At 39.9% G+C, this 25,467-nt stretch overlaps 1 protein-coding gene across 2 annotated transcripts in view; it reads right to left on the bottom strand.

Annotated features, from left to right (window-relative positions):
- The window catches only part of LOC149075548 (potassium voltage-gated channel protein Shal-like), a 149,975-nt gene extending 124,767 nt beyond the window's left edge, over positions 1-25,208 (bottom strand). The window contains exon 1 of one of the 2 annotated variants that reach the window (XM_089243016.1): positions 23,268-25,208. In XM_089243016.1, coding sequence (XP_089099142.1) covers positions 23,268-24,388 — 1,121 coding nt within the window. In that variant the 5' untranslated portion in view covers positions 24,389-25,208. The remainder of the gene's footprint in view (positions 1-23,267) is intronic. The other variant, XM_089243017.1, reaches the window with a different exon arrangement.
- Between the last annotated feature and the right edge of the window lie 259 nt (positions 25,209-25,467).

Below are 25,467 nucleotides of genomic sequence, written 5' to 3'. Positions count from 1 at the left end.
TTTCAATCGATGTACAGTACGTATCAAAAATATTAGCAGGCTCGATATTGCAAAGGCATTGTGTGGAGCGAGTTCACGGCGGTCGTTTAGCACCTATCCTCAGACTGGCTCGACGCCATTTTCCTCCACAATAGAGATTAATATCTATCCGAGTGTTTAGCGTAAGGGGAGAAAACAAAAAGTAAATGGCGCATTTGCCAACATCGCACAAGAAGAAGAAGAAGAAGGAGTTGACGATGATCCACTTTTTTTTGTTTTTTTTCCCGTAACGATTATTTTACGCGTTCCACGTAATACTAATCAAAAGGTTATCACTCTAAACTGCGTCACATTCATATCAGGACACATCAGATAAATGGCCGACCTGATAATCGGGGAATGTACGTATTTCCAGCTGACGAATGCTCCTGTACGATGACGAAATTGTGACATATAGGTGTGCTAACTTGAATCAAAAACGCAATGGCTTTTTGAGTGACTCATTGGTGATAGAGGTCACTGCCCGTTCACCCCTTGAAACGTCTCTTGCATCATAATATGTGCTGTTGAGAATTATCAGTTGACAACCCTTCTTCAACAAGAAAAGAATGCACAGTAGTGTACCGACAGACCAACACTGTAGCGACCCCCACCGTCACCGCAGTGTTGGTCGGTCGGCTGAAGTTGGTTTTCTGCGGTTCCCAATTTCAAGGCACGAATGCAAGTAGATCTCCCTGTTAAAAAGTCTCGCCACAGAGAGCAACAGCCCTAGAACGCTACAGATGTTCAATCATTACACTTCACTCACAGTTTGAAATATAGATGGCGGCACTAATTCCCGCACACCATCGTGTACGCACTCAAACTGTTAGGCACACGCACTCACACTTCCGGCACAATTACTCAGTCTTTAGTAAATTGCCCATGGCGATAGACCGGAGATGTGCTCGGTTTGAAAGACAGAAAGTAGTGTACTGACTCCAGAACTCTTATTCTTAAGTGTTATCTGCCTTCTCCACAACTCCTTTATGATCACCAAACGCCAGTGGAATAAATTCAATCCAGTTCTTTGTGTTCTCTTTCCTCTGTCCTCACCATCGCGAAACTGATTCGCCGTCAATCTATTGCTTTTACAAGGGGACGCTAGTATAGTTTGGTAAGGGACAATTATAGGTTATGGTGTAGCAGGGAATTTTTCTCTAAGAGCGTTGTTAATGAATGGAATGGGGTCATTCAAGTATTACGTCAGCATCGAGTGGGGAGAGGGGGTTTCGGATTTGCCGACTTTTGATGACAGGGGGGGAGGGGGATTTGAAGGTTGCTTACGTCATCAACCACCCTTTTCCAAGATAATATTCTAAGCTGCTGACGAAATTTACTGAGGGGGGGGGGGATCAAAAATGACTAAAAATCTGCTTACGTAATACGTGAATGACCCCAATAACACAATTAACACGTTCAAAAAGAAATACGATAAACATGTTGGGATAAATCGAGAAGTTATCCATACTTAGAATAAGATAACCATAAGTATTCTTTATGGGCATTGTATATAATACTTTATCATGTATATATATATTGTTTGTAATTTCATTTTTAATTGGGTTGCTGTATTTTTTAAATATATGACATCCATATTTGTTATGGGCATCTTTTTCTCAGCCACCTCATTGGGCATTTTGCCTGTTGTAGCCTTGTGTATTTGTATTTATTGCAACCCAAATGAACCGAAATGGTCTTCTTTCCTCCCAGTTTTTCTATACTCCTGTTAGTGATTTTTCCCCCACATATATCTTTCTACTAATATATGTAAGAGTCAAAGAGAACACGTAGGGTGAGGGTGAAAAGAGAAATCTTCTGTATACTCCCTTATATATTTACTTATCCATTACACTGTGCATTTCCTTTTCTATTTATTTTTTCCTTTCTTTACTTTTATTTTTTTCGATTTCTTTTTCTTTTTCCAATTCGCTGTTACGGAAGAACAAGGTTACCAGATTTATCACCACAACATCAAATATAGAGCTTCAAAATTTGATGCAAAATGCCTGTATGTGTAATAGTTAAGAAGTTGGATGCCTTCTGAATACCCATGATGGCTTGTAACAGAAACGTATTCTGGCTTCCTTATAGATTGCTTGATTTAGTTCTGCCACATAATGAGATAATGTAAAACTTTTAATAGACCCACTCGAACGGGCTTCATTTAATAAACCCTAGCATTACGAGTTGATTCAGTTATTTCAGAGCCTTGTATAATAAAGCGATGAGGGGTAGGGGGAGGGGGCACCCTGGCCTGAAGGTTTTGAGTTCATTGAAAAGTGAGAGGTTTTCGATTGATCTCCTCACTGCTATTGGTTCGTGAGTTTCACTGAAACCTCGGAAAGGTCACGATCTATAAATAGATTTATAATCCTTGCTGATGAATAGTGTGAAAAGTAAAGTTATGTGGATGTAATTCCTTGAAAGTCGTGTAACGTGAAATTCAATGTAGGAGGATAACAATAGCAGCGTCGACTCATTTAGATGGTAGATGAGGCAGAGAGAGACATTCCCGTCCAAAGTACTGATATCGATGAAATAAGATATCGATTGATTACGAACTGCGTGATAACGTATCTTTTCGCGAATACACGGGGTGTTTCCTCAATGACGAATGGAATTCGCATTCACTTGGTTTCGCAGCAGGTCATTTCCTCACTTGTGTCAGTCTGTTTTAAATGAGTGTTCAATTAAGGGTCGAAAAAGATTAGTTCTACAGATAGGTAAAAAATGGCATACGTGCATTGCGCTTGAAAAGCAAGGATCGCCGACACTCATTGGTGTCACTGTGCGAAACTCAGGAAATTCATATCACAACTGTTTGCAACCATATGTCTTATATCTGTGGTTTCAATATCATGACATCTGAGCAGAAAAGGTATTATTGAAGTATGTCAAAAGCTTCGTCAGTGTTCTTAGAATAACCAGCACTATTGCATATCAGAATTGGCTCCATAGGCACCAACTGGGTCTAAGTGTGATCCAAAAACTACGTAATACATATGCAGAGTTTCCAGCCAGAGTTTTGTTTTTTCAAGCCGGAGTCTCCACTCTAATGTGTAAAGGATCCTCCTTATGTACATTTCGAAATCGCAAAGTTAAGGCTCATGGAATGAGGCTCACTGCTATTGGTTCGTGAGTTTCACTGAAACCTCGGAAAGGTCACGATCTATAAATAGATTCATAATCCTTGCTGTGTGAAAAGCAAAGTTATATGGATGAGCTCTCTTTGTAATTCCTTGAAAGTGTGTAACGTGAAATTCAATGTAGGAGGATAACAATAGCAGCGTCGACTCATTTAGATGTTAGATGAGGCAGAGAGAGAAGCAGAGCAGACAACCAAAGCAGTTAAGGCTCACAAACAGTCATGCTGCTTCATAAGCAGATACAGGCTCCTCGAATGGGGAAGGGACAGACGAATCACCCAATGTGTGTATAGTGAACGGGGGGGGGGAGGGTATAGTGTGTATAGTGAACTTATCTAACAATTTATACATTCTACCCAAAAATTATATTACCAAGTCTAATTATCACGAGACCCCTATGCCTTTTAGGCCTAATATTCAAGTGGGCTAGTGCATTAAGGCCTGCCACACACATAACTTTCGACCCCTCCTCAATTTCTTCATGTCAGCTCTCTCTGGTGGGTGTTGAAAAGTGTGCGTTACATCAACATGGCAATACAAGTGTTTTTTTAGTAATCTTTTGACAAGAAGCATTATGAGCAGGATATTTACTAGGAAGTACTAGAACACTCATTCTACAGTCCGGATCTCCCATGCCATACTATGGCAAACTCGTTTGCCATGCCCTTTCTATTTTTCTAAAAGCTTCTAAAATGACAGATATAAGCCTCGATGCTTGGACACTGGAGTGAAAGATATTCAAAGATCGGCTGCTCTCACTTCCACTATCCCTTCTTTAAGGAGTACGTACAAAAGTTTGCGAAACTACATGCGGTGACGTCGGAGTCGACGGTGCAAAAGGTGCTTGAGCCCCCATAGTATTTTATAGCACCAGACTGAGCACCCCCCCCCCCCAGAATTAATTCAGAAATCAAAATTTCCCCCGTATGAAGACCAGGTCGGGGTGTCTCAGGTCTAAAACACTTCAGAAGCCTCTGATTTCACGAGATTACTGCCCATCAGGCAAAAACCAATGTTTTATACTGCAGCGCGTATTGGGAGGAACTCTCGTCACTCGACCAATATTCATAGTATAAATTTACCAAAACCAATTTAGGGGGGTCCACTAAAACGTTTGACCTATGGCTTATAGAAACCACGCATCGATGGATTTCAGAAATTACGAGTTAAATAGTATTACTGTACCAGGTGCTATTAGGTAGATAGGATCACCGATTCAGCAATTTTCATTGACGAGTGGCTCAGGTTTTCTAAACATTGGTCAGCGTTGGTCAAAAAAACGAATCGAATGCTAGGTTTCATTCTTAAAAAGGTCTCTTCACATTCTTCCGTTTTTCCGAGGCTTAGTTCGTCCTGGACTGGAGTACGCCGTAACATTTTGGAGACCATACATACACAGGGATATAGACTAGGTTGATGGATGCAGAGAAGAGCTACGCGTGCTCTTGTTGGCACACAAGGCTTGAGCTATGAAGAAAGACTTGGTTTCTTGAATATGTTCACATTGGAAGAACGCAGGTGTCGGGGGGGGGGGGGATATGATTGAAGTGTTTAAAATTTTCACGGAATGGATAAGATGAATCATGTTATTAAGGCGCAGTTATTGATACACCGTCAATCAACTGCTTCGACAAGGGGACACATCAGTATGGTCTAGTAAAAGACAATTCCAGGTTGTAGTGTGTGTCGCAGGGAATTTTATTCTCTAATAGGGTTGCCAATAAATGGAGGGCTTACCTCCAAGAGTCCTGAATTCTAACACAATTGATACGTTTAAAAAAAAGAAGTATGATAGACATAGCGGGATAAATCTAGAAGCTATCTGGGTCCTTCTATTAGACCGGGCCCTACTCCCGATTCCGAAAGGCTGCTTTTTTTTTTTATACTCACCGAGAGGTTGGTGCGCTAACCCCTCGATGTGGGACTCCCTGCGATAGTAATCTATTTCTGTGGTCATGTCATTTCTGTAGTACTCGTGTGTCAGGAAAGTTTCTGACATAAACGAACCGGGGTATCGAACTCACGACACCTCTAAACATCCTTTAGTACTTTCGGCAAGTATCTTATTGACTTGGGCTACCGCGCCCATTTTCAAGACACATGCTTTGGGTTGCTGTATTTTTTGGTTATATTCGACTTCCATATTTTTTATGGGCATCTTCTTTCACCCAAATCATGGAACAATTTGTCTTATGTGGCCTTGGTGTTTGAATTTGTGTAGCTATAGGAGAAGCCAACAGAAAGCATATCATAATAACTCAGGTTTTCACCTAGAAGCTTCGCTATAGAAAAGAACAAACCCACTATCTCGTTAATGTCATTGATTAAATCTTATTTTTCCCAGATAATTCCCTACGTATACATCCTTCAGGTTTATTTTTTTTCGCTTACTCCTTGTACGACTCGGTGATTGATCTTATCTCTGGGCTTCCCAATTGGACGAACTAAAATATATCGCAATTCTTTTCTTTTATCCCGTAACACTCACTCCGGGCGCACTTTTTTCCTTGTTACTTTTCTTGCAGCTAACCCGGATGTTGCTTAAGTAGATTTACCTCCAAAAGCGTATCTGCTAAAAAAAAAAAAGAAAAAGTAGTACAACGTACTAGCCTTTTTCTTTTTCACGGAAAAGCAAAATCAATGTCATTCGTAAAGATCAGCAACCCACGCGACAAAAAGCGATTCCCCGACCACCCTCTTCCTGTGGGTTCCGCGGATGGAACTTGCCACACGTCACTGTGTGGCGCGAGTTGCGTGTGCTATTGGACATGCGATTCCCCTCGTATGTATTACCTGCTTATATCGATTGAGTATGGGCTTCCTTCGAGGAACGTCTTGGAAACGCACGGCATCCTCTTACGTTAAATGCATAATTTGAAATCACCCGGCCGAATGCACACCGAGCTCTGAAATCTCGGGCAGACGAACACGTCAAAATCGATGCCGTCGATGAGTTTTTTGGACGTTTTATTGCTTACCCGGAAGGTGGTGTGGATTCGATCCGTATTATTGCACACCATTTCCCGAGGATATTTGCTTACAATCGGAAGAAATACGACTGGCTAGTACACTGAAGTGCCAAAAGTCATGGGATACCTCTTAATATTGCTGCGCTTCGCCGGGTAAAAGGAGGTCCCACACGATATTAAGAAGTATCCCATGACTTTTTGTACTTTAGTGTAAAGATGACGATTTACAGAAAATTCACCGACCTAGTTCGATACGAGTTAGTGAGCCAGTAAGCTCACTCGCTCATTCACTCACTCACTCATTCACTCATTCCCTCGTTCACTAGCTCAGTCGATCATTCATCCACTAGTTCATTCACTCATGTCGCAATGTTTTCAGTGAATTTAGCCAGCGGTGTCTTGTGCCTACGTGAATTGTTGTCGGTGAATTTTCCGAACATGGTAGGTCACTGTTTCAGTCACTCACTGACATGTTCCCAAGCTCTCCAGATCACCCTTATGATTTATGAACAATTTGCTGACAATGATTCACGGCTAGCACACTTCACCGACCAACGATTCATCACCTAAAAATTCGCCGATGACAGTTCGGGTGAGAATTTTTAACGTGTTCCCGCAACATGTCGATTGCTCTCAGTCTAATTTTCGTCACTGTAAGGCGTAGGTGCTCAACCTTTTGAAGAGTGCGGGTCACTTTGGTTTGAAAACATGTTTCAAGCCACTCAAGTGATTCGTAAATGTACCGCGGGTCACATAGTGTTATAGGAACGTGTTGCGGGTCATTGTGTAGGGAGTTTAGAAATATGTCGCGGGTTACTTAAATCGTCTGGGAATGAATTCGGAACACTTGAATTATCTGGCAGTGTATTGCGGGCCACTTAAATGGTCTGGGAATGTTTTGCGAGTCACGTAAGGAGTCTGAGAATATGTCACGTGCCACTCAAGTGAACTGCAAATGTGCTGCGGGTAACTTATGTGGTTTGGTAATGTATGTCGGGACACACTCAAATGGTCTGGGAATGTATTGCGGGTCACTTAATGGGTATGTAAATATGCCACGGGTCACTTAAGTGATTTGTAAATGAGTCGTGGGTCACTTAGATGGTCTAGGAACGTTTTGTGGGTCATATAACTGGTCAGGGAATGCGCCGTGGGTCAATTAGGTGATCTGGAGATGTGCTGCGAGCCTCTTGAGTGATCTATAACAGTGCTCAGATCACTTAATCAATTTGTAAATGTGCCGTGGGTCACTTAAAGTGATCTAAAAAAATTTGCCGTGGGTCACTTAAGTGAAGTAACAATATGCCCACGGCAAATTTCTAGATCACTTAAGTAACCCGCTGCATATTTACAAATTGATTAAGAGATCTCTGGCATTGTTCTAGATCACTTAAGTGGCTCGCGGCATTTTTAAAGAGGATCAATATAGTGCCCTGAAAATGTACCACGGGCTGCTAAAGCGGTTTGGAAATATGTCACGAGTCACTTAAGGAATTTGTTTACGTGATACTTAGTTCATTTTTACAAAATTATGTTTCAGATGTTCCTTCATAGGCCCACATCAGATGATTCCGAGCGCCACATTTGGGCTGCGGGCCATAAGTTAAGCATGTATGTTGTAGGTGATGGGGAGAGGATTTTCGAAACTTTCAAACATTTTAAAAAGTAACCAGCAATGACATGTAAAATTTATGAGCAATTTGGTTAAGAAATTGTAAAAGCAATCAACACGTTTTTGTTAGCGTCCTCTGCTGTTGACTAAAAACATTAATTTCTGAATTGATGCATATTATATATTTACCTACTTTTTTGGAAAAACTTATGTTTTAAATTAAATATTTTGATAAAATTTGTTAAAGTCAAGCTCAATTATAGAGGATTTGATTAAGTAAAATATCGGTTAATAACTTTTAATTATATTTTGTTTTCGTGGACGAATTTTAATCCGTTTTACATCAGTTTCGGTTTCAGTTTTTTGCTCATTAAAATAACTCGTTTCGTTTTTAGCACCATCTATTTAATTTTAAATATTTACTTTTGAATTCTACATAAATTTTGGTCACATTTTTCACTTTCTTTTTCTTTTTTCCACATCCGAGATATCAATTTCTCAATAATTTACAGAATAATTGATTATTTTGATAAGTTGCGCCTACTTATAAAATAATCGGATGCCGCGAAATATCGGTTAATACGATTCTTCTTCTGCCTTCATGAAACTGAACTAGTGAACTAGCGTTGAAAAACTTGGTGCAAGTGACCTGTCTTTCTAAAATTGAGGTGAGGGCAATCGACTAATTTTTTTTCTGAGGAACGATTAACGAACGGAGGCAATATCGACCTACACTCGCGGAATGTATTGTATACTTTGAAGACTGCCACAGTTACATTGGAATTGAGACAGTGGGTTATTCTTTGTTCCCGTATACTTCAGTTGTTTATGTGTACCTAAATGCAGCCTTGGATACGATATATAGGGCCGCCCTCACCAGTAACGGCGGCCGGTACTAAGATAATTATGGGGCCAGGGACGTCTTAACAGTTTCGGGGGGGGGGGGGATCGGCCATACAAAAATTCATATATTTATACAGAATATACAGGAATGCTGAAAAATATCCACACAAAAAGAAAAATAACAAGCACACAATTTCAGCGTAAACTACCACAAAAATTAATGAAAATTTCGAATTCATAAAAATTCAGAGCGGAAGAAAATTTTAAACTAATGGAAAAATAATAAGTCCAAAACTAATGAAAATTAGAACCTAATGAAAGAAATTATCTAAAAATGAATGAAAATTAGGATTCACGAATAAAAAAATCATTCATGAATAAAAAAACCATTCATGGTTCATGAATGAAAAATATATATATCAGCATCTATGAAAATTCAGTGTTGATGGAAGAAATAATTCCAGAATTAATAAAATAAATAATTTAATGATTGATAAAAATTCAGGATTAATAAAAAGAATGATTTTAGAATTGATGACAGCATTCAATAATTTAGGGGCTTCCTGTTTGATTCTGGGCTCTGGGTTTCTTCGTCCTACAATGAGATACAAAAATGGATTTATCAACCCCGGGTGATGGAGATGAATAAGTTTCCGTAAAATATGCATACATTTTTTTGTTTTCTTAGTTGAAGCTCAGACACCTTGTTTTACTTACTAGAAATTTAATTGATACACTTCTGTTATGGAGAACGAGAAAAATGGAAGGTGTAGTGTCATTATTATTATTTTGTGACATGTCATAGAGACAAGGAAAATGTAACATTTCCACATCACACTTTCATTACTGTGAGTGCGAGCGCGGTATGACCACAAGTGTCTGTCACACACCCCTAAGGGCGGCTCTGATATGATATTGTCACAAACAATGACTATATTATTTGGTCGCATGCCTCCTCATCGACATAGTTCCACAAAACGTGAAGGGACACATTTAAATTGTGTGCTTATTGTATTATAATAATATAGTGACGCAAACAATGACCATATTATTTGGTCGCATGTTGTCATGGACAAACATAGTTCCACAAAACGCGAAGCGACACATTTATATTCATCCTATCATCAACTAGTATTTTTGACAAATATCCAAAATATATACAGTAAATGGTCGCATAATCATCCATTCTTAATGTTTCATAGAAACTCAAAAAAAATACGGTATAGAAATCAGAAAAATGATTCAAGTCCAAGGACCTTTGTATTCATTATTCTTCTACGCCTTTTAAGGACACCAGAAAGAAAATAAACATCGAAATAAAAATATCGGAAAAGCCTCTTATCACTTTTTACGCCACTTTACGACGAGAAACAACAGCGTCGATAAGTAACATCAAACATATTGTCCTCTTAACCCATTACATTAACCTTTTTTTGATAAATGAAATTGCCATCTTGAAGAAACAAAGCTTCCATTTTTATAGGATAAACAAAAAGAGAGAGAGAGAGAGAAGCAAAATGGCGTCTCCTCGTGTGAAAAGAACAATACAATCATTAACAACGATTAGATAAAACATCGAGACAATAGTTCACGTTGTACCGAACGATGTTCGCGACTTTGCATAATAGTAAAAAATCGCAGCTATCAAAATTGCCGAATTTGGTAATGATTACAAACATTTATATAGTAGTTATCATTTCACATTCCAAAACATTGAAGTGACATTGTAACTAACGATATCGTGATGTCCAAAATTCACATAATAGTAAAAAATTGCTACTAAAGTTATGAATTCTGTAACAATTGAGAAGATTATTTTCAAAAGGGAACATATTTCCACAATTACTAAATTTACTGTTGAAGTAAAAAAAAAAATATTTTTTCTCCGTAATGAACTACTTCCATGAGCTATTAGCTGATCGGTTTCACCGTCCATTGCACGGTTCCGTTCGGCATATATACGCTCTAGCGAAGGAAAATCTCTATCTCCTCTGTAGCTTAGTGGTCAGAGCACTCGTCCGGCAATCGAGGGACCCGGGTTCGACTCCCGGTAGAGGCAGAGATGAGTTTTTTCCTTCCTTAAAAAATTAACATCTCAAATAATAAATATCTTCACAACATCCAGTCTTCCGTATATCTTGTACTTTACAAAAGTTGGAAAATAGCTCAACAGTTAGCATACGGGAGTAGTATAAGAATACAGGGTGATTATAAAAAAACTATCCCGACACATGGGCCCCTAACTATCATACCATTCATAGAAACTGAATGAAATTTTGGCATAAGGTATTTTGAGGTATGCGCTCAAGAATGATATGGAAAACAACAGTGTCACTCTAACAGTTACGGTTACAGTGAGAAAATTTCGAAAATATCAAATGGCAATACCAAGTTTTTTGTATTGGAATGTGATCTCCATTGTGAAAAACCCTAAATAGCGTTCGAACGGCAACTGTAGCATGAAAATCACCGGCCGTAGATAGGCTAAAAGTGAGGACAACCAATAAGGACAGAGAAACAGCATAAAATAAAGCATTTTATTGTGTTTCACAAATTTCCCACATGACCTTGTGGAGGACTAATCAGGCTGGGATCTCAGCCGAAGAAACGGTGTGACGAATGAAACGAACATTAATGCTCTGGTAAAGTCACGGCAAAGTCCTTTTTACTTTTTCCTTGCCTAGCTCCGGGAATTTTCGTGCTACAGGTGCCATTCCAACGCTATTTGGTGTTTTTCAGTATGGAGATCGCATTCCAAACATTGCATTCCACAACTTGGTGTTGCCATTTGATATTTTCGAAATTTTCTCACTGTAACCGTAACTGTTAGAGTGACACTGTTGTTTTCCATATCATTCTTGAGCGCATACCTCAAAATACCTTATGCCAAAATTTCATTCAGTTTCTGTGAATGGTATGATAGTTAGGGGCCCATATGTCGGGATAGTTTTTTATAATCACCCCGTATTTAAATACTATTATGATTCTTGATCAACATCCAATTGAGTTATCTACATTTAAATTTTGGAAATGTCCGTTTACAATGAAAATTATAGTGGGAATGTGTGTGTTACCCTTTGACAAAATTGGAACTAATTAAATCTGAAAAATTGGAAATTTCTACGCCACCCTTGATTCCAGGTGTCACCGAGATAAGGAAGGTAACCTTACCACTCTCTCACGAGTAACATATGAAACACGATCATTTTACAGCGGAATCTCATAATGGGTACTGCTGTTGACACCTCCACTGACGGGCACTTTAAACTACATCGACAGGGCCTCAATGTATTTACTATTCATTTACGACATTCCTCGTTAGCGGGCAAAATTCTCGGTCCTATGAATGTCCGTTATCGAGAGGCTGTACCGTTGAATGCGAGTTTGAAAGCACGTCTGATAAATGTGCCGTTTTGAAAAAAAATAAAAATACCTTAATACCAATAGAGCAACCGCTTTGTTCTGTTCCCTTTTCAATGCAAAAACTTTAAAAATTCATAAAAACCGGAAAAATAACCAAAATAAAAAACGGTTTGCAGGATTAGCATCGCTAGATCACGGAAATTTTTTCAAGACGGGGGGAAAAAAACTCTCAAAAAACAGCCGATAGGTGGCGCTGTCGTACACAAGTCAAAGAAAAGAAAGATACGCAAATAACGAACAGAATGCCTCATGAATCTTTTATTACAGCAGTATGTGTTGAACATGACCACCACCACAGGGGATACCACACTGCAGTCGAGTCCAAAATCCAACAACGGCAGAGTGCAGCAGGTCCACATACACGGTTCAGAACGGTAAACTGGTTGTGGATTAGGAGCACCAGGTTCTTGCCGCTGTGGTGGTCGAGTGGTTATAGTGACAGACTCGCGATGCGAGGATCCGGGTTCGAATCCCACAGTGGTGGTCGGCTGAAGTTGGTTTTCTGTGGTTCCCAACTTCAAGGCGCAAATACGAGCCGAACTCCCCTTTAAAAAGTCTCGCCACAGAGAGCAACAGTCCTACAACGATAAATCATTCACTCATAGTTAGAAAAACTGGTGGCAGATGGCAGCACTATACATAACAATGTCTTGATCCTTTTCTTCTTTAATTTATATTTTTCTTTGATTCAAATTGGAATCCGTTCACCCAGGTTCGAATAAATATTGCAGGATCAAGACAAGGGGTTTAGCAATCCATAAGATGAAAGAAAACAACACAACACTTTCATGAGCAAGTAAATCAGAGTCAAATTTTAAGGAAAAGAAGATATTTAATTTTTAACAATAGAAAATAATGGTGTAGGTAGCTACCTTTTAACAATTAAAAAGGTTATACAGATAAATGCAAACATCTACCAAATGAAGATTAGATTTTCCGAGACAAAAAAAAACAACAACATCGCTTTACAATGATTTAAATAAAAAAAAACTTACATATTATCGTTCTGTCTATTTATGCAAACTACGGTTGAAGCTCGAAAAGGTGAGCATGGAGGTTTGTCCATAATGAAGACGGAATTTATTTTCCCGCATATTCTGCAGGTCACTGGCGGCTAGGAATCCTTCCTGTTGTTAGGAACACCTTTCCAGAGCAGGTTCGTAGGAGCACTCCTGTTGTTAAGAGCACCTCTCAGGAACAGGTTGGTAGGGGCACTCACCGACTGGCCATTGATCCAGACCCTCCATCCATATGATTTCTGCTCTTTCGTACAATCTTAACGATTGTACACATATTGATTAGCACATAGCGGTAGACGCACGCGATTTACTCGAGAACACAGGAGTCGTGAATACTCGAGGCACATAGTAAATTCAAATCACCAGCGAACGAACATATATAACTCGCGCAAGCTTCAATTACAAGCGAGAGCAAAAAAAACTCTCCTCCGACAGTAGCGTAGAATTCTCGAAAAACTCGTAGAAATCATCTCCCCGAGACTGCGAGCGAATTTTCCCAGAGGGTATGTTAAAAAGGCCCCTTGGCGATCCAAAACTATATGAATTTGTACTGAGTACAGGTCCTGAAGGGAATTATTCGGCGTTTTAATTTACCGTTGGCGAAGAAGGGAGAGAAAGGGGGAATCGAGGTACAACAGAAAAAAGGGAAAACTTAAGGGGACCGTCAAGACCTTCGGAGAAATTCTTCTCGCCAAGGACCCTTAATCACACCCCCTGAAAAACAAACATTACCTTATATGGCTCGATGACCATCTCTTTCACTCTCTTACAACCCTTTGTAATTCGACCCGTGTTTCTCATCTGGGGCCCCAAGGCAGCAGTACCGTGTACAACTGTATCTTAAGGCCTAAACTTTCTATAGAATAGATTTTGCTTTCCACTATTATTATTATTATATGTGCCATAATATATACAATTAATACAGGTATAATCCAATGATTAATTATGTAAGATTCCACTGTACAAATACAACATAAGGCAAAATCTATTCAATATAATAATCTTTTCTTTTCTCTACAATTAAAACTATTTTAAGATTAAGTTAATGTAATGTTATGATGAATTTTGACAATTCAACATAACAACAAGCATTACAGAGAAACAAAAAAAGTTCACGTTAGGTTTCACTACACGTACGCGCACATTCCCGCATGTACCGATTCGTTGGGGGTTCCACGAGGGGGGGGGGGGGAAGTGTGGTGTAGCAGTAGTAGGTAGGGCCTCCAAAAAATGGCTCTGGGATCCATGATGTTCTTAAGTCAGCCACCTCGTTGGGCAATTTGCCTGTTGTGGCGTTGTATTTGTTATAACCGTCTCATTCGCATATTTCCAACGAAGTCGCTCGTACCAGCGCCACCTATCGGCTGTTTTTTTCCTGTCTTAAAAACGTGACCAAGCGATGCTAACCCTGCAAACCGTTTTTCATTTCGGTTATTTTTCCGGTTTTTATTCATTTTTAAATTTTCTACGGATTTTTTGCTTACCCTGTATATTTCCGTTTGAATGAGCCCATGTTGCATAATCCGAAAGAGATCATCCCAAAGATTCAGAAACCGTTGAAAAGTGTTTTTTTGAAAAAGAGGAAAAATATGTTGCCTTTCGAAAATAAAAGCTCCTCAATTACAAATACTTTATATTATCATCTTTTCATAAAGGAATGATCATCCTTTCAATATCAAAAATATTAAAATCGATCTTGAAGATGATAGAGCTGTTGTTTTTCCTCAAAAACACCAGTATAATGTGTTACATATATAAGAGAGGGAGATAGAGTTGTTTTGTGCATGCAATCAATAAATCATTTTACCGAGAAATACTAGAAATAAAAATCGTTGAAAAACGCTGCGAGGATGTTTGTTGGTCTCCCTTTTCTCGAAGGAAAAAAAAAAACCCTCAAACAATAATAAACGCGGAATCTTTTCCTGTGAAAAAAGATTTGCCATTTTGTGATGTTTATTTGGCAAAGAAAAGCTTTCTTCTTAGAAATCACATGTTACGACAATAACGAGCGCTTCGCGTGTTATGAGCTTTGTTTAATTGATCGCGATCGATATTATCAGTAACAGAAATCAGGACGTCAGCAATATTATTGACGTAGGCCCCCACCCCCTCTAAAACAACAACCGGTCCCGGGGCGTCCAGTAATGTTCCCCAGCTGTTAATGCGTAAATACAAAAACACAGCTCTTGATGTGATGACGACAAAAATTATTGACAATTTTTTAGAGTTGAAATGAAGCGCCTCTAGGCTGACAAGTCTCAGCAGGCCTAGAACCCAGGATTTTTCATTTGTCCTTTCCTGCAATGATCCACTAGTCCCGAGGTTATCCGATATCGTCCACCAGCTGTTTATGGATAAATGAAAAAAATAACTCTTGCGATATGATATTGACGAAAATTTTTGATGATATTTATAGTTGAAATGCCTCTAGACTGATAATCTTAAATAAACCTAAAGGCCAAAATTATTAATTTTTTTCTTCCTACAATTTATTCCAGGGTTGCCTGATAATGCCTTAACCTCCCAGCTGTTTATGTGTTCAAAAATGCAACTCTTGATAGACGACCATGATATTGACAAAAGCATTGATGGTATGTAGAACTGTAACGAATGTCTTTAGGCTGATGATATTTAAGATGCCCATAGGTCCGGATTTTTCATTTGCCCTTTCCTACCACAACCCACAGGTACGTCTCAGGGATGTCTGACAACGTCACTCAGATGTTTATTTGTAATAAGAAAACACAGCTCTTGATATGATACTAACGAAAAAACTATATATAAAAAGTAGGGCCGGGAATCGATTAAAATTTTTAACTGGTTAATCAAAAAATTTTAATTGATTAGTCCACCTATTAATCGAATTTTTAAATGCTATTCATGCATAGCAAACGCAGTGTGTTGTGGGAACTATATAATATTAATTGATGCTTTTTTAAATATATATATATATTTTATTTGTTTTTCGCATCTATCCACTGAATGAATGTAAACAAATATAGAAATAGCTTTAAGCGGGTGGCCTTTATTTCTTAATCTATTTAATATCACCCTCTTCCCTTTTGCCAAAAACACGAATGTGCAGATTTCTAGAACATGGAAAACGACTTTTGAATGTTTACCCATGTTACTCTATGGAAATTATTCTAAAATATTTTGTGAAATGTGTTACTTCAATAGGAGGGATTCACATTAGCGCGTTTCTGGCAAAACTTAGCAAAATAAGCTTCATCCAACCAGCTGATGAACCCAAACGTGAAAATTTGCACATTCAAGTCTCTGGCATAAGGGGGGTGGGGATGATATGCTGAACATGATTGCCATATCCTGGAATTTCTCCACTTGGATCTTGTTTTTTTTAACCAGTAATTTTAGAAATCATCACTAGTTTTCGTTGAATCGACTTGTGTTTCCTCACGTCGAAAAATTTGACCAAAACACCAATTCAAACATTTTTAAATACGGTCACTTATCTGAAATGTTTCTTATAGGAACATAGTTCAAGACATTCAATCGGTTTAGCGAAATAAGTGAAGTTAAATTATGAACTTTCAATAAAAATTTTAATCGAGTTTTGATTGAATTGATCGAGTCGATTAACTCAACTAAAATTTTTAACTTCAATTAACAATTGATCGATTAACTGACCCGATTAATCGATCAATCTGGCCAGTCCTGATATAAAGATGATTAGACTTGAAATGCCTCTAGGCTAATAATCTCTAGCAGGCCCAGAGATTGTCCCTTTCTGCAACAACCCTCCGGTCTCAGAGATGTCCCATAACACTCAACCATACTCCCACATCCTTGAGGGCCCTGGACTGAAATCTTTAGCGGGCCCCCCAAACCATACTTTTCACGGACTCTACTATAGTGAATTTATAGCATGAAAAAACAAAAAACAAAAATGATAGGAATTATCTCGGGGCACAGGACTGGAGACCTGTCAACAGGGGGGGGGGGGTCATCCGTCCCTCAGATGTTTGTGTGTAAATATAAAACTACAGCTTTTTTGACATGATATTTTCCAGGATTTTTCCTCATTTGTCCCTTCCTAGAAATTTTTATTATGAATCAATGTTTCACGCGAGACCCTCGACTAGAACTCTGTCGGTGTCTTTGATGGGGCGGCAATATGAAACCTTCAACAACAACCACCGGTCCTAGAGAAGCACATGGAAATTTCCCCAGATGTTTGTGTGTACATAAATATAGCTCTAAATGTCATATTGACATTGACGATGTTCGAAATGCTTCTAATTAATATGTACTCTTTACAACAAACATCGGTCCCAAGGATACACTTAAGAAAGTTCCTTTGCCCCAGCTACTTACAATGAACAGCCCTCTTTATGACATTGATGAAAACACTAACAATGTTCGAAGTCGGAACGAACGCCTCCGGCCTTTTAAACCTTGTAGAGGTTAGGAAATGAAATGCCTCCAATACGTCCATCGGTCCTAGGGATCTAGGGATAAGAGGGGGGGGGGAATGCTCATGATAACATTTTGCTGTCTTGTGTACATATAAAAATACAGCTCGGGGTATGTACTGACAATATACGGCTTTAAAACGCCTTGTACATTACTCTTCAAGTGCCCGATAACAACTGTCGGCCCAAAAGAAGCTTATGAGAACTTCCTTTATTAGTTTAAATGTGCAAAATATGGGATCTCCGGATATGATATTTGAAAAAATAATTCTGATAATGTTTGATCACAAAACGCCTATTGGATTTCAAACTGTGGAAAGGAACCTCTAGGTCAGGATCTTTGAAAGAACCTAAAGGCCAGATTATTTTATGGACTCCTTTTTGTTGTCAAGTTTATAATGCAAGACAAAAATTCTGAGCATCCAGGCTCAGCCAGGTACGTAATAAAATACGGCTATTAATACATGTGTCTTCTGCGATAATCATCGGGCCCAAGAATGCTTACTATAACGTCCTCCAACTATTCATGTGTACATTAATACAGCTTCAGACACAATAATAATAACGAAAATAATATTAAGCTTCCAAATGACTCAGAGCTCCTATATCCTGGAGCGAGGCCTTAGGGCCGAGATCTTTCTTGGGGGCTCAGACTGAAATTTTTCATTAGTCAACTGCTAGTAAATTTTTAATTAAAAAAACAGCATTCCACATGACTCCGAGGTAAGTCTCTCATGACTCCGTTTGTCAGCCATGCGGAGGTCAGGAAATGACTCTATTAGGGATGCTTATGAATATTTAGCAGTCAATGTGTATGTATAAATACAGAAGTGCAGATGACTGGATACCAAGCGAAGATAATTAGAAAGAAATGTCACATTCTTCTGTGCGACGAAGTGAACCACCAATTTCGCACTTTCCGGGCGTGTGCTCTACCATTAAAATACAGAGAACAGGCATTTTCTTCTTTGTCTGTCCTCTGTAGCTTAATGGTAGGGCACGCACCCGGAAAGTGCAAGGTTGGTGGTTCGTTTCCCCACAGAGGAGAGAATGTGACTTTTATTTCCAATTATCCTCGCTTGGTATCCAGTCATCCTTCGTACAATTTGCGGAGAGGGTTCATCTTTTCGTTCGTTAAATACAGCTCTGGAAAAACTTAACCGTGGAAAAGCTAACAATGTTTAGACTCGAAATGCTTCAGAGCTTTCAAGTCCAGGAGCGGGGCCTTTAAGCCGGGATTTTTAGCGGTTTCAGAGGCCACGGTTTTTCTAAGTGGAGCTTTGAATTTTTAATTAAAAAATATTTTAGAACCTTGAACAAGATCCTTGTCAGCCATTTGGAGGTTATGAAGTGTCTTGGTCCCAAATATGCTCATGAGAATATTTAGCTGTTCATGTATTATTACCGGGTGCGTGCTCTACCATTAATGACTATTACTTTAACGTACATGCTCCTTGTATACATTCCTCTTCGGAATTTCTAATGAATTGGTACGTGCCGGAATGTGCGTGTACGTGTTGTGAACCTAGCGTGAAGTAAGTTTGTTTAGTGCTTATTATGTGTAGTGCTGCCATCTGCCATCAATGTTTATAACTATGGAATGAGTGAATACTTGTACTGTTGTAAGCTTGTTGCTTTGTGTGAGTCAGGCTTTTTAACGGAAAGATCGACTCGCATTTGCGCCAAGTTGGGAACCACAAACAACCAACTTCAGCCGACCATCACTGTGGCGACGGTAAGATTCGAACCTATTCGAGGGCTGCTGGCGACGTGCGTATCTTTGCAAGCACCTGCCCAATGTAATCTCAATTTTGTGTCGGCTTGCCCACTGGTCGTCTTTCGGTGCTCAGTGCTCTGGGCGTCGCATCGCTCTTCCACCATGGCCCAAACCCTCTGGGTGATCAGCTTATATTCCCCCCCCCCCCATAGTACAGAGCGGGAGTCATTGTTGGTTTCGGGTCCTCGCGATGCGAGTCCGTCACTATGACCATTCGACCACCAACCATATCGGCGCATGTTTATGAACAGTTTGGAAATAATAACAAAAAAATGACAATGTTTAGCCTCGGTTCTTTCAAGTCCTGGAATGAGGTCTCTAGGCAGGGATATTTGGTGGCTTCAGAGGCCACGATTTTTCACCAGTCTCTTACTAGTGAATTTTTGATTTGAAAAATTATTTTGGGACCCCGGGCAAGGTTCTTGCCAGGCATTTTCACCTATAAAAATACAACAGCGGAATAATTACGAAAAACTGACGATGTTTAACTTCAAAATGCCTCAGCGCTTTCCGGTCTGGAGCGAGGCCTCTAAGCCGAGATTTCTTGTGGCTTTAGAGAAAACGATTTTTCTTTAATAAGTTTTTAATTGAAAAATTATGCACAAAGTACTCAATCATACCGAGCATCATGAAAAAAAAAAAAAAGATATTAATATTTTTCACAAGCAATAGAGCGTCGTGTATACCTTGAAACAAAAAAGATCGTGTACCTTTTAGAACAGTATAAAACTTGAAATTTTCCCATCAATGAAGCCATCAACGAATAAGGCGAATTACACTAATGCATTTCGACACACAATGGGTGTCGTCTTCGTTTGAAGTGAACAGACGTGCTTTTTTTACGCTGAGCAACCGAGATTTAAGATTTGGTATTCGATACTCAGGCTTAAGCCGGGTTTTCCTAGCAGCAGGTTTCTACAGCTTTTGCAGCGTGAAAACGCTGATTGGAAAAAAAAAAACCTGAATTTCAGGTTTTTAACCAATCAGCATTTTCACGCTGCCCACGGCGCAAAAGTTATACTTATTTTATTTATTTTAAATAATTTTTAATTATTAAATAAATAAAAATTAAATTAATAATTTTTATTTGTTTTCTCCTAGGAAAACTCGGCTTTTGAGTTCTGTCCTTTTTTTCCCATAAAAACTTCAGCTATATCTATTTCTTCTCACCTTCGGTTATTTCCTAGTCAAATTTGTACAGTGTGACAAGGGTTAAGGTTACAGTGTGAGTCCAACCAAAAGCTTTGGCTAAATGAATTTCCTTTGGAAGAGAGGTGAGAAAATATTTTATTGTTTATCAGTGCCAGACACGGCAAATGTTGACGTCGTGGATATCTTATCCCTAATGCAATCCAAAGGAACCAACAGAACTAAAGTTTTGGAAATATAATTTTCCTTTCTACAAGACTTGTAGAAAGGAAAATTATGTTCCAATTATTATATAGATGAAATGCATAATTATCCTTTATTATACTTAGTATATAATAAAGAATAACTTCACATTTTATCTATATAAATACGTTCGTACCTCCACATTATTACTTTTGTTTGTAATATATCAGCGTTTCTCAACCTTTCTCAGCCCAAGGACCAGTAAAATGTCTGATCAAATTGATGCACCGCTTGTGTCCCGTATTACGGGACATTCCTGTAATTTTGGTTCTTTCGATTTTTTTTATACGTTTGTTCCGTTTTTCAAGTTTATTTGGATTGTCAACATTCACTAAAGTCCTAAATACACAGTGTTTTCATGATTTATCACTAATGTTGCGATATAATTATGGCAAAAATATATAAATATTAATCTAAGATATTTGTCTCTCAGGTTCAACGTTTTTTTCCACAATTTTAATAACAATTGGTGATTGTTCCTACTTCTGGCAACGCATTTGATCACAATTAGTGATGAACCATATTTCATCCTATTTAAGATCCCAGTTTACCGTATTTTCTCAATGAAATGCGGTCATCTGATCATTTGAATATATTTTTCGTGAAATACAATATTTTATTGCGATTTGTAGCAGTCGTTTATTTTCCCACTATTCAGCAATTTTAGACATTACAGAATTGCATTTAAGGTAACAAATCGCATTTTTTGTTAAAAATTTAGTGTTATCCCGTATTTTTAGGATCTCATTTCCCCTCGATGATGTATGGTGAACCCAAGTATAAAGGTGAATTTTTATTTGAACCCATACCGTTATTACTAATATCAATCACAACGGTTTAATAACTTTTCACTCAGAATTATATTATCGTCTGCCTATGCCATTGTTGCGGACCACCTCTGCTCTACGGACCATAGATTGAGAAACACACATATATAGTAATATAATCATACTTGTGTCATTATTTTGATATTTTATATTTCAATGTGTTATTTATATTAAAAATATATTATTTTTCCTTCAAAATTTGCATTTTTTTTGCCTTTGTAATTTTAACCTGTTTAAAGGTACAAGATCCCTCGTTGTACCTTGGCACATTTTTGCCTTCTCAAAAATCCATATTTCATGATTAAAATAAGAAAAAAAAATGTAACTTAAAATTTACATGATATTTCGTACAGTATACAGTTGCTAAAAATGAATTTAGTTAATTTTTACGGCAAAAATTGACTCCAAAAATTACGGCTTAAATTTAACGGCAAATATGAACTGAAATATGAAACGATATATCATCACTGATGATATCGTTTAATGATCACTGATTCTTAAGAAACATTGGTTTGGAAACACGCTTTGTTGAAAATTTCCTCTAATGTCAGACATCAAACAAAAAAATGTATTAAAAAGTCACCGATAATTTTTTCTCGGGCACACACACTGTGTACAATAATTATTATAATGTGTGTTCATGTTTTCTGTTGATGGAAGGGCCTGAGGAAGCGTTTCTTCACGCGATGTGTGTCCGTCCTGGAATGTTATTAACAGGATCAATAGGTTCCCGGAACCACTCGAATGTGTATGTGTGTGTGTGAGAGAGAGAAATTTCAAGTCTGTGAGGAGAGAAAAATCGATGTTGCTCTATCCTGTACGGGGACACGTGCCTTAACATGGCCGAATCTTCGACATTACTGCATGTTGTTACCTCGGAATAATCTGTGTTGCGCTAATGACGAGATCGCGGTGTATTGTGAGGATGAGCAAACACGAATCATGAAGGAAATGGTTATAGGTACAGGGCCATATAGGGCATGAGCCCCCCCCACCCAAGGTCAGGACTGACAGGACTCTGACCTATGGGCCCGGGAGGATTTTCAACATTTTTGGGTTTTTTTTCACACAATAAATTCACTATAGATAGCCCGTTAAAAGTCTGACTTGGGAGTCCGCCGAAGATCCCAACCTGCTCCCCCCCCCCCCTCCACTGACGGATGTGGGGGAGGGGCACAGGGGCAATAGTGATCAACCTTTAGGAGAATGCAGCACCGCAGGTTATTTGAGTGATTTTTATTTAAATGATCTGGAAATGTGTCGCACAACACTTAAATGATCTGAGAATTTGCACGATAATCTGGGAACAGACAGTCAAAGGATCAGAAAATACTCTGTGGGCAACTTAAGTGATCTGTAAATGTTCCGTGGATCGCTTAATTGTTCTGGAATTGTGCCACATCCATCTGTAAATATGCCACAGGATACTTAAATGATCCGAGAATGTGCCGCGGGACAATCGAGAGATCTGAAAAGTTACGTTATCTGTACATGTGCCGCGAGCCGCTGGAGTAATCTGAAACTCTGCCGTGGGTCACCTAAATAATCTAGGAATGTTACAGGCCACTCAAGTGATGTGAAATCACACCGCGGGTCACTTATGTGCCGCTTAGTTCCTTTTTGCAAAATTATGTTTGAGTTCACGGGCCACATCAGATGACTCCGAGGGCCACATTTGTCCGCGGATCAGGGGTTGAGCATGTATGTGTTACGTGTGTGCAGTTTCAGTCATCATCATAATTCATAGCATGTATTTGATTGCATAAACTCAATGACACTATAAAGTGAGTGAATGGTATACTCACCCGAGAGTGGTCATCGTGACGATTGTGTACCAGAAAGCCGCAGGAATCGAGGTGAAGGTAGTGCCCTCGACGTTCTTTTCCGCGTAGAACATGACCGTTGCAAAGATGATTATGGCCATTGCAAGACTAAACACAAGAAAGCCAAGCTCAGAGGCGCAACTCTTCAGTGTGTAGCCTAGGATTCGAAGTCCTTGCGAATGTCGCGAGAATTTGAAGATCCTGAAGACCCGAAAAACTCGCAGTGTGACAAACGCCCCGGACACATCATCGTTGTTATCTTTGATTCCGAGTCCTATGTAGTATGGTAATATGGCCACGACATCAATAATGCACATCACGCTTCGCATGAATCGCCACCTCTCCGGTGCCGCGTACAGCCGGAGCAGGTACTCCGCAGTGAATATCATAACGCACGCCGTGTCCAGGCAGAAGAAAGCCACCTTGTAGTTGGATCCGCACGACTTGGGTTCGCCCGTGGCTTCGTCCTTTGCACAGGGCAACGTCTCGACGACGTTAGCCATCACGGACACGGCGATAAAGAAGCCCGTCACATAGTAGAAGACGAGAGCCGCGGTGCCCGTGTGCGGGTTCTCGAAAGCTCGCCACATGCGTTGTCTGAGGGTGCAGTGGCTCATGTCCATTTGGTGGTCGACCTCGGACGCGCGGTCGTCCATCAGCCTTTCTGCGTTCTCACGCTTCCTGTCTCGGTACTCTTCGTAGCAGCAGTCGCCGACAACGTCCGGCGCGATTCCAAAGAAGGCCAGCTCTTCGTCGTATGCGGCTATGCACTCGTGCCTCGGGTAGTGCAACTTGCCCGTCCTGTAATAGTTCAGGATGTGTCGGAACAGGTCCGGATCCCTGTCGAAAAAGTACTCTTTGGAATCGTCGTCAAAGAAGAACTCGCGCTCGTTCGATCCAAGCAACGTGTCCGGATACTTCTCGACCGTGTTGCGCCAGGTCTCGAACCTCCGTCCACTCACGTTGATGGTGAACTTTTCGTCTTCTTTGCGTCTCTGCTGCTCCTTCGGAAGCGGAGGCGCCGGCAGTGGGTTGTTGGCAATCGGCACCCAGCCGATAGCCGCGGCTCTCGCGAAGGGCAACCATGCCGCCACCGACGCCATGGGTGCCTAATCCTCGCTTCTTCCTCTACTTCCACTTTTAGTTTGATTTTTTGCCTCTTCGTCCGCGGCACGGGCACCTTCTTAACGCGTATCCTTCGAGCCACCAGCACTCATCCTCCTTCATGGAGCCTGAAAAATGTCGTGGCAGAAAACAAATGCGACGACGTCGACGTCGTCTCTGTCAATAACAAACACACAATTTTAACGTCCACCAAAAACACGCTCCTTCAGCCACAAGAGGAGGTGATGACGACAGAGATAGCGGAATAAAAAGAGCTAGAGAGATAGAGAGAGAGACAGAGGAAGTTGTTTACGCCACTGGTTTGGTACCTGATGAGACAGGAGATCGAATCGTAACTGGATATCGCCAGTGGCGCACTCAAGTCTACATCCAAAACATACAAGAAGGAGAAAGAAAAAGAGATAATTCGGACAGACAGACAGACTGACTGACAACAACGGACGTACAGTCAAGTACAAGGATGGACAACACTCAAATGGTACAATCCTCAGGAAATGTAGGAGAAATTAAAAATGTCCCGTTTTTTTTCGTGTTTATGCTGAAGACTTTCTGAATCCTTTTTCAGTATAGAGGCATCACATTAATCCTTGACGTCCACTCCGTTGAAAATTCCGCACAATCAGAGATTATTCGAGACGTTTTTAACAGAAAAGAACTTGAGAATCGACAAGATGATAGTCATCGTCATCGGGTTCCTGCCCGTGACTTTGTTTCCTCGGTGGCTCCACACGAGAGAATGTGTGTGTGCGGAAAGGGGCGCCCCGCCGCTTGTTGTTTCTGGGACGGTTTTTCGGGCAGATCAATCGCGCGGCTGCGCCCTTACGCCACTGTGGTATTCTTTTTTTGTTATTATTATTTTCTTATTTTTGCTTTTACCTTCTCCTCCTCATCCCTTTACGGAGCATCAGGAGCAGCAGCAAGAAAGAGAGAGAGAGAGAGAGAGAGAGAGATGTGTGTGCGCGCGCGCGCGGCAAAGATCTCGAAAGCGCATGTGCCCACAAACAGCTCAATCCGCGCAGGGTTCCCGGCGACCTTAGCGCGACCGAGAAAGAGAGAG

Source organism: Pholcus phalangioides, unplaced genomic scaffold (genome assembly GCF_987345545.1).
Source record: "Pholcus phalangioides strain wild (caught in Gottingen) unplaced genomic scaffold, Ppha-v1.0 ptg000015l_1, whole genome shotgun sequence".
NCBI classification, from domain to species: Eukaryota; Metazoa; Arthropoda; class Arachnida; order Araneae; family Pholcidae; genus Pholcus; species Pholcus phalangioides.
This window is presented reverse-complemented; position numbering and strand designations above follow the sequence as displayed.